The following is a 10,880-nucleotide window of genomic DNA, read 5'->3' as shown; positions in this document are numbered from 1 at the left end:
CAGCTGCTTTGCATTTCAATGGAAGATAAAAGCAATAGACCATTCCCAAAAGAATAGTTCCATTTTAAAAAGAACTTGGTTTTCAAAAGCCTGGCATTGCATATTTGTAATTTTTGTTCCTATTTTGCTTGTAAAAGGTTTTAAAGGCATATGATGTAATGAAGTAAATATTATTTTGTGGTTGAAAATTAAATAGTTCTTTTGTATTTTGGTCTTGTGAGAATTGCAGTGTGTGTGTGTTATGGGGAGGGCAGCAAAGGAAATGAGGGGAAAACATTATAGCTCCTTCCTGTATATAATTATAAGTCATAATACCTCAGTAGTTTTTTCTCCCACTAGTTTGAGATAAAAATAGAGTTTCCCCTAAAATGTATTTTAGGGCCCTGTTAGCATCTCAGATGGAACCAACATTTGCCAGGAATGTTTTCCCTTGTTTTGATGAACCAGCTCTGAAAGCAACTTTTAATATTACAATTATTCATCATCCGAGTTATGTGGCTCTCTCCAACATGCCAAAGCTACGTAAGTAATGTCCCCCCCCCTCTCTCTATATATATAGTATATATATATCTACTTAACTCTGTAATAGCTTTTAAATCAATAGCTTTTCTACACAATATGCTGGTAGCATATTATAGTTAGGACAATCAGTCACATGGGATATGTGGTGGCACCCACATTTTGGAGATAATAAATCCTGTTTCTTTTTTAAAATTAAATTTATTGGGGTAACATTGGTTAATAACATTATATAAGTTTCAGGTATACAGTTTTATAATACATCATCTCTTTATTGCATTGTGTGCTCACCACCCAATGCCTAGTCTCTACATGGGGCCTAACTTAGAATGCTCATGGATGTGGCCCTCAGTCAAGACCAGTCACTCAACATACTAATTCAGGACTAAGATGCTGTCCTTAGATCTTCCCAATGTGGTCTTGATAAGTTAGGGTTAGAGAAATCCAAACTGCTAGACTGTGGGACATAGTTGGGAAGAAGTAGCCAGGTGACAGTCAACTTGACAAATTAATTTAAAGGTAGATATTGTTACTTAGGTTTATGGTGATTTTGGACTAAAATAAACTTCTCCAGGTCAATCTGAAAAAGATGTGAATGGAAGCAAATGGACAGTTACCACCTTTCACACCACACCCCGCATGCCAACTTATTTAGCTGCATTTGTCATATGTGACTATGACCATGTCAACAGAACTGAAAGGGGCAAGGAGGTGAGTAAGGAAGTTTCTCCAGGTAAGGGTATCTTTGTACGGGCTGCAGAGTGTTCATCCACTCTCTCTGCATCTGGGAGCATGGCTACACATCCCATCATCCCCTCCTGGTACTCACTCCAACTTTTCCCAAGTCCTTTACAAGCTCTTAGTGTGGCTTTGAGGAATGAAACATAATCCCCGCTATAGCTCTGTGGAGGGGTTTCCATGGAAGGCTACACACTAAGTCCACTCAAGGCAGGTTCAGAGTCCCCTCTTCCCAGGCTGTTGCTGCCTTTCAAAGGACAAGGGAGAACTGACGTACTAGCGCCTTGAAGCTCAGGTTTACCTGTTGTTTACCTCCCTATAACTCAGCCTTGAAGCTGGGTGATACTCAGTGTGGCACGAGCATGACCCAGCTGGGAACAGTGCTGTGGTTGAGATGGAACGTGCAGGTTAAATACCATCCCTGCTGAGAAGCAGGGCTGTTGTCTTCCTCAGCTCTGCAGCTCATAACACTTCCTCAGATTTGTATAAAATAGGTGCTCTGTCCTGAAATACCTAGTTTTCTCCCAATGATATCCTCATTACATAATAATCCTTGCGGGAAGTACCCAATACTTTGTATACTGGTTCACTCTCTATGCTAGAGTGTGGAGGCAAGTAAGGCCACTGCTGTAGTCCTGGTTCTTTCTGGTCAGACTGACTTCATTGGGCTGAGAAAGATTGGACCCTACAGCTGGCTGAGGCTCTCTCTTGGGCTCATGCTTTGTCTCCTACTTGTGGAGACAAGGGAGCTGTAGATGAGCCAAGTCTGTCATCGGGGGAGGATCACTCATAGTTGCTCCTTTTGCACTCCTAACGAATGATGACTTGGAAATACCGTGCTGGATGCAAACAGCGGCCCGTTATCTCCCTCAGCTCTTGGCTCCAGCCTGATTTTCTGGATTGAATAATCACTGGTAAATCCTCGATGTTCACAGATGTAACATTGGCCACGTCAAACCTTCCTGACATCTGTATTCATCAATATACTCAGGCACGATTTGGAAGCACACGCTTTGTGTCTGACATGAAGGAGTGGGCTCCAGAGCACACGAGTGACCCACAGCGCTCTGTCAGCATCCACATCTCAAGTGGCTTGTTGCTCTCAATGCTACTGCACAGTGAACAAGTCTCAGAAAAGCATCAAATCTGTTTCTTAATGAAAGATTCCCCCTAAAAGAAAGCCAGCTGCCATAGAAGCAAAGAGGAAATGCCGAAGAAAGTAATGCTGTCAGCCAGAAAGTTGAAATTTGGGATGAGTTTATCAGTGGAATGTTGCATTTGGCTAAGGCTCAGTGCTACAATGAAGGAGTCCGGTATACTCTACAGGAGAACTAGAATGTACCCTTGGAATAATGCCAAGATTGTATAAAACGTACTCATCAAGTAGGAGAAAACAGTGCAATTGAAAATGTGATTAATGTGTGGCATGAGGATAAACATAGGAAGCACAGAATTTAGGTTGGAGATAGCATATTTTAAGTAGAATTTAGCACACATGGGTATGCGCAAAGACATTCCTCTCTCAGATGCTGAGGTTGGCTGTGTATCGGGAGGGCCACACAGGAACACATTGGTGGACTAGCTCTGGTTTTGAAGGAGCTTTATGGCTACATCTCCAAGTGCTCCTTGCTGCTCTACCAGGGCCACTCACCCCTTGCACCCAGATAGAAATCTCCATTATTTGCCTGCCTCTTGGCTTATGGAATGGTAGTTGATGGGAGGAGCTTTATAAACTAAAAATTAACATAGAGACTTTAATTGTTATTGCCATTATTTTCCAAATAATTAAATGAATTAAAATGCATTCATTATCTTGAATGTGGGGAGAGGGGATTGTTCTTTTCACTCAGTAGTGTGCACTTTGGGTTAGTAGTCTTTCTGTTGATGCAAAAGTTAGAACTAGAGTTGGGGAGGGTAAGTTTATTGTAGAAGTAGGGCTGAGTCCTAGGCCCATTTTCCCGAGGGTAACGAGACCTCAGCAGCAAGGGGAAGGTTGGAAGGAGTCAGGGAATCAATGCAGAAGGCTTCAAAAACAGGTGGTTACATGCTGTGAAAGGGGAGCATTCCTGAAGATCTTACATAATTCAAAATGTGCGTGCTTCAAGACACATTTTTCTAGCAGAAATTAAAGCAAAGTAAAGTGAATGTGCTCTTGAAGGGCAGTAATCTGCAAATATTGTGATGCTGTTTTTCATTTACTTAGCATTTTCCCTAATGTTTTGCAGAGAGATCTTTCTCAAATTAACTGTACTCACATCAGGACAATTATTTTAATTCCCTTTGCTTTTCATTTCAGGGTTATTGAGTTTCATACATGTTCTTTAACATTAACACTAGCAACTCCATTAAAAAGTGCTTAGATGGCATTGTTTTGGGGTATAAAATAATTTCATATTAAAATAATAATGAATGTTAAAACAACAGTAGTCACCAAAATTATGCAAATAAATTCCAAGTGCCCAAACAACATGGTTACATTAAACTAATAAAACATGGCAGGGATTTCTTTTTACCTACTATATATATAAACAGAGAATATATTTTACTTGCTTCAACAACTATAAAATCAAAAAACTTTTCATGAACTCTTTAAAATCAGGGAAATTAACCGTATTCTAAGTTTTGAAAGTAAGATGGGACTATTAATGTTTTCATTAACAAACCATTTTAAGTTGGCACAATTCAGATTTGTTTAATGTGTACCATACTATATAACCCTCACTAACCACACAATTCTTTTTTGGGACATTGGAAATATGTCTAGAACCAGGAAATAAGGGCCCGAGGTGCCCATTTACTCTCTTACATAGAAGCTACATTTTCCGTGTGGGTAGGCACAGATTGTTTTGGGGTGACAATAGTTATACATGTTATTGCAAAAGACTGAAATAACACACTTTTGGGGGGAGCCACTGTTCACAACTGAGAGAAGAGCCTTCTGGGCTTTTCTCAGCGTGCATATGCATTTAAATGTTTTGTTATGTAGCTTCTTGTGAAACAGTGTGACTTTGGCTCTAGAGTCTAGAGCAGTGGTTCTCAACCTTCCTAATGCCGCGACCCTTTAATACAGTTCCTCATGTTGTGGTGACCCCCAACCATAAAATTATTTTTGTTGCTACTTCATAACTGTAATTTTGCTACTGTTATGAATCGTAATGTAAATATCTGATATGCAGGATGTATTTAGGCGACCCCTGTGAAAGGGTCGTTCGACCGCCAAAGTGATCGCGACCCACAGGTCGAGAACCGCTGGTGTAGCGTATCAGGGAATTGGAGCAAGCAGGCTGCCACTTTCCAATACTGCTTTTTCTCATCACTGCTCAATTGTTTTTATTTAGATACGCATCTGGGCTCGGAAAGACGCCATTGCAAATGGAAATGCAGACTTTGCTTTGAACATCACAGGCCCCATCTTCTCTTTTCTGGAAGATTTATTTAATATTAGTTACCCTCTTCCAAAAACAGGTGAGTCATCTGCCCTTCCAATGCAGTTGTTTTCCTTTTATGGCGCCCTGGGATGAGGTTGTATCCAGATGAGCCTCCAAGGACCCACTGTCACCATTTAGCTGCTATTTTGGGGTTAGTTTCATCCCCTCTTGAAAACATGAAGGCCTGCCTGCTCTTCCTTCATGTGGTGCCCTGTGCCCAGCAGGTTTTCAAGGAGCTCTCAGGCTTTGGATCCAGTACTTTCCTCTCATAATGCAAATGTGCAATGCAATGCTCTGGATTCTTTTAGCAGGCCTGCGTGAGTCACTCGGTTCCCTTTAGTAAGGTTTTGTTGGTTTAAAAAAATATTCTTTAGTTTTGAGTCATTGGATTAGGATTTAAGAGTCCCATCTGTGAATTTTTGCTATATAAAATTGGAATCATGTGTGAATATAATATGATTCTTGAGGAAATATGTAAACATTTTATCTCTCATAGATCTACACAGTATGTCCTTAAAGAGCCACACAGCTTAGAAAGTTGTTCAATGTTTTTTTTCTCTCTCTCTAGAGTGAGGGTAAATGTATGTTGTTCCTTTGTCATGCATTGGTGGTGGGATGGGAGTGGGTGAAGGAAAGGGAAGGTTAGAAGAATGGGAAACTTAGGCTAAGGCAACTATGTTTGACCTAAGATAATAGAGCATTATCTGTGGAGGCTATGAAATGACCTGGGTACACACTTTACTACACACTGTCAACTTCAACCTTGTATAAGGCCAACTTAAATTATTGAATTTAGCACAGCATAGAACATTCACTGGACAGATGTAGCACAGATTGTATGAATGAGATTTCTTCCAGTAGCAAAAGAAAATAAAAAATTTTTTATTGTTCTTCTAGTTACAAAAGTAATAAATGATAACACTGTAGAAAATTTGGAAAAATAGGGGAAAGCACACACACATAAAAGAGAAGAAAAAATCTCCTGTAATGCTGCCACACAGATATAACCATGGCCGAAATTTGGGTATATCCCATTGCCTGTCAGTCTGGATCTCTGTCTTTCTCTGTTTGCTTCTTTGTTTTTTAACAAAATGTATTGACATGATCCAGATAATTAAATATTCTTTTTTAATTGTATTTAAAATATGTTTATTATTGATTTCAGAGAGAGAAAGGGAGAAGGAGTGAGAGATAGAAACATTAGCTATGAGGAGTATCATGGATTGGGTGCCTCCTGCATGTCCCCTGCTGGGGATCGAGTCCACAACCCTGGCATATTCACTGCCTGGAAATCAAACTGTGACCTCCTGGTTCATAGGTCAATGCTCAACCACTGAGCCACACCAGCCAGGCTATTATTTATTGTCATTTTAAAGACATAGAATACCTACATATTCACCTTGACAAACTACTTTATTTACTCCTCAGTGGTTGAATATTTGGACTGCTTCTACCACTTTGGGGGGACTACTTTCAGGACACTACAGAAAATCCTTGTAAGAAAATGTTTACAAATATATGGGATATTTGCCTTAGTATAGATTCCAAAAGTTGAATGATATAGTCAAAAGGTAGGAACATTTCTAAAGATTATGAAGCATTTTGCTGTATTGCTTCCAAAAGACACCTCACCAGCAGGCCATGTGCCAGTTTTCCTATAACTAATTATTAATACTAATGCTAACCAGTACTAATTAGTAAGCTTCTCATACATTTAAAAGATTAAGTTATACCATTATTTTAATCTTTGTTTTTTTGAGAAGTAAAGAAGTTGAACATTTTAGTAAGATTTTTGGCTGTTTGAATTATTTCTTTAGTGAATTATTCATATATTTTTTTAATTTGTCAGAATTATTTACTAAAAATATATTGTCTAGTTGTGATATATACTTTTCCCAGTTTGTGGTTTGCCTTTCAAATTTGTTTATGGTGTCTGTTAGTGAACTAAATGTTTAATTTTAAATAGACTTTATTTTTTAGAGAGTTCCCATATACCACATGTAGAATTTTTAGACTGGCTTCCTTTACTTAGTGATATACATTTATGATTTCTCCATGACTTCCCATAGCTTGATAGAACATTTATTTTTATAACTGAATAATACACTATTGTATGGATGTCCAAAAGTTTATCCATTGGCCTTTGAAGGACATTTTGGTTGCTTTTCATTTGGAGCAATTACGAATAAAGAGGCAATAAACGTGTGTACAAGTTTTTGTGTGGGCATAAATCTTCAATTAGGGGGGTAAATACCTAGAAGCTCAGTTGCTAGACTGTATGATCAGCCTATATTTAGCTTTATCAGAAATCACCAAACTTTCTTCCAAAGTGACTGTACCATTTTGCATACCCACCAGCAATAATGAGAGTTTCTGTTGTTCCAAATCTTCTCCAACATTTGGTGGTGTGTTTTGGATTTTAGCCATCCTAATACGTGTGTAGTGGTATCTCGTTGTTTTTGTTTCATTATTGTTTTAATTTTCAGTTTCCTAATGGCATATGATATAGAGCTTTTTTTCATATGCTTATTTTTTATTGGCATATATTCTTTTATTTTTTTAAATATATTTTATTGATTTTTTTACAGAGAGGAAGGGAGAGGGATAGAGAGTTAGAAACATCGATGAGAGAGAAACATCAATCAGCTGCCTCCTGCACACTCCCTACTGGGTATGTGCCTGCAACCAAGGAACATGCCGATGACCGGAATCGAACCTAGGACCCTTGAGACCGCAGGCCGATGCTCTATCCACTGAGCCAAACCGGTTAAGGCAGGTATATATTCTTTAGTGGCATGTCTGTTTTGCTCTTTTGCCAAATTTATAAAGTTATTTATTTGCTTATTATTGACTTTTAAGAGATCTTTATATATTTTGGATATAAGTCCTTTATTAAAAGTATTTGGTTTTTATATAATAAAAACAATTTATTTTCTGGCTTCTGTCTTTGGTATTTGTCTTTAAAGTCTACTCTCAGATTTTACATATTTACTTGTATTTTTTTAGTATTTATATGATTTAACTTTGAGATATTTATAACTGGAAATCTCAAATTTTTTGAAAGAATGATTCTATTGTTTTCTCCATTGAATTCCATTCAGATATGATTGCCTTGCCTACTTTTGACAACCGTGCAATGGAAAATTGGGGATTACTGATATTTGATGAGTCATTATTGTTGCTGAAACCAGATGAGCAACTAACAGAAAAAAAGACGGTGATCTCCCACATTGTCTCCCACGAGATTGGGCATCAGGCACGTGGTAAAATGTTTTCTCTTATTTCACATGAAGATGTTTCCCAGCTGCTCTACCAAAAATAGCAAAAAACAAAGTGAAAAAAGAAAAACAACAACACCTGCCATACACCAAATTTTAAAAAATTTATTCAAAAAATGGGACAATGAGAGCCCTGGCCAGTATGGGTCGGTTGGTTGGATTGCAGCCTATCCCTGGTAGTGGGACTGCAGAAGGCATTCAATTGATGTCTCACTCTCACATAGATGTTTCTCTCTCCCTTTTCCTTCCTCTCTTTCTAAAAAAGAAAATATTTAAAAAATAAAATGGGAGCCATGGCCAGTGTGGTTCAGTTGGTTGAATGTCTTCTCATGCATGTAGAGGTTGCAGGTTTGATCCCCAGTAGGGGTACATGTCTGGGTTGTGGGCTCAATCCCCAGTAGGACACATGCAGGAGTCAGCTGATCAATGTTTCTCTCTCCTTCTCTCCCTTCTGCCCTCTCCAATATATATAATGAGAAAAACAAGGGAGGCTCTATGTAATCACATCCTGAGTAGATCTGAACAGTTGTTGATGGATCACGGTGATGAGACCTTACAGTCCATTGGAGGGTTAGCTATTTACATTCAAGGATTAACTTGCTCTGAAAAGTTCCCTTCAGGAAAAATAAGCCAAGCAGAGCGATGATTATTTGTTTTCATGCCATCTCAAAGTAAGGTACATCATAAAAGGTTACGGAAAGATATCCACATTTCATCAGTAGATTGTTACAAGCTCTTTTGGGGGGTGGGGGGTGGGGGAAGAGAGGTTAAAGGAATATATACAATATTTTAGTGTCAATGAGATGAGTGATAATTAATCCTCGAGCTGCATCCCCAAAACTGGTGTAAACAAAGCTCATTACATTAGAACTATATACTTTCATGTTGTGGTTGGAGAAGTTCAGTTTGATGGAAATTTGGTTTGATGGAAATTTTCATATGTGCCTTTTGACCTTGACTCCATTATTACAAGCCAGTCAAGAAAGAAATAACTAAACTATGAAATTATTTTGTTACATAGATTCATAAGAAATTTTGGGAAAGTGATTTACTGGGGTTGAATAACACCCTGTTACACAGTCAACACACACTTCCACAAGTTTTGATCAGTCACCCAAGGTGTCATTTTTTATTATATCCTAAGTGACACATTGTTTTGGAATACAGGCTAACTCTTAGCACATCACAGCTGTTCTAATAATTTGGTTAAATACTAGGGTGTGGATTTGTTGGTCTTGGAAATTATTGTGTTTTTCTTTCCTGATTCTATTCATCATCTGTTTGACACTTTCTTTCTATTAAGCTCAAATAGAAAATGATGATAGCGGTGCCATTTTGCAGAACATGATTATTTGAGTGATTTGTACATGGCACAGATCATATCATATTTTTAAAACATAATAACTGCTTACAGCCAAATCCTGCCATAGTTTATTTAGAGTATAAGATGCTGTAATTAGTAGGTATTACATGACATTTAGAACTTCTGCTTTATTTAACTTATGGGCAAAGTGGACAGTTTAAGAAATGCTACTCTGGCTTTCATTATTTTTGAACATCACATAAAACAAAAATTGCTTTCAATCTTTGAATGTGAAATAATTATTTCAGGGAAATGAGGGCATGACTAATATTTCTTCATGTTAAAACAACATGTTTTTTGGATTCCTGTTTTATTGATAGCCAGTAAAGTTTGTCTTTGATTGTACATTTATTTAACATGCAATTTCAAGAAATATTACCTAAATTAAATTTAAGAAAACTCTTTTCTTTTCCATCTTCAAAAGTGGTTTGGAAACTTGGTTACCATGAGTTGGTGGAACAATATCTGGCTCAATGAAGGATTTGCATCTCATTTTGAGTTTGGAGTAGTTAATTACTTCAATCCTAAACTCTCAGGAGTAAGTATGTCTGTCAAATTTTTGCATAGTAATTGCAAAAATATAACTATGTCTGCATAGTTATTGTTGAAAATGTGTAAAATATAAGTAATACTACATTATCTGTAAAACCAGAGATGATCAGTGTTGTCTTTTTAATGTATTTTCTTTTTCCAGGCTTACTTATTGTAAATATTCATAAAAGTGGGAATTACACAGAAATGTATAATGCCTTTTTTAATTTCAAATGATATCAAAAGCATTTCCACAAATCATTAATGATTTTTGAAAACAAGGCTTTTAAAGGTTGCCTAACATGTTATTATATAACCTTATAAGGTATATGTGTATAATCTTTTCCTATTATTTGATTTTAGGTTATTTTCACTTATTCCTACCTAACCTAAATTTTAAAGCAGTTGTGATCAGTGGTCTATGACTTTAATGATAAGTGATATGCTATATTATATATTTAAAACAGTACATATAATTTCACATATAATATAGTTGATATATAATCTATATAATAAAAGCCTAAGCGACCATTATAGTGGAACAACCAGAATGACTGGTCGCTATGATGAGCACTTTCCACCAGGGGGCAGATGCTCAACGCAAGAGCTGCCCCCACTCAGCCAGAAGCTGGGTTTATGGCTGGCAAGCGCACAGCGGTGGCGGGAGCCTCTCCTGCCTCCTTGGCAGCGCTAAGGAGCAGCAAGTCAAGTGATAAGGAGTGAGCAAGCAGGCAGTAAGGAGCGAGGGATCCTGGATTGTGAGGGTGGACATCCCCCAAGGGGTCATGGACATCTAGAGGATGCAGGCCGGTGCATGAATTTTGTGCACCGGGCCTCTAGTATATATTATATAGCTGATGTTTATATATTATAGCTCATATTATTTTGCTGTTTTGAGTAACTGGTAATATGAAAAAAAGGATAAATTTATGGGTATGCAATTCTGATGATTTCGACTTTAAGTTATATTTTTGATAATTTATTTAGAGTAATTAGGTAGTGCTTTCAGGATGTCATGATAAA

At 37.5% G+C, this 10,880-nt stretch overlaps 1 protein-coding gene across 1 annotated transcript in view; it reads left to right on the top strand.

Annotated features, from left to right (window-relative positions):
• Positions 1 to 10,880, top strand: part of LVRN (laeverin) — a 58,021-nt gene that overhangs the window by 18,312 nt on the left and 28,829 nt on the right. The window contains 5 exon segments of the mRNA XM_015558447.1: positions 380 to 522; positions 1,094 to 1,230; positions 4,596 to 4,722; positions 7,787 to 7,941; positions 9,751 to 9,864. Of these exon segments, the coding sequence (XP_015413933.1) occupies positions 380 to 522; positions 1,094 to 1,230; positions 4,596 to 4,722; positions 7,787 to 7,941; positions 9,751 to 9,864 (676 nt within the window).

The sequence above is a fragment of the Myotis davidii genome, unplaced genomic scaffold (genome assembly GCF_000327345.1).
Source record: "Myotis davidii unplaced genomic scaffold, ASM32734v1 scaffold130, whole genome shotgun sequence".
In the NCBI taxonomy this organism is placed as follows: Eukaryota; Metazoa; Chordata; class Mammalia; order Chiroptera; family Vespertilionidae; genus Myotis; species Myotis davidii.
The sequence above is the reverse complement of the archived record's forward strand: the minus strand, read 5'-3'. Positions and strand labels throughout refer to the sequence as shown.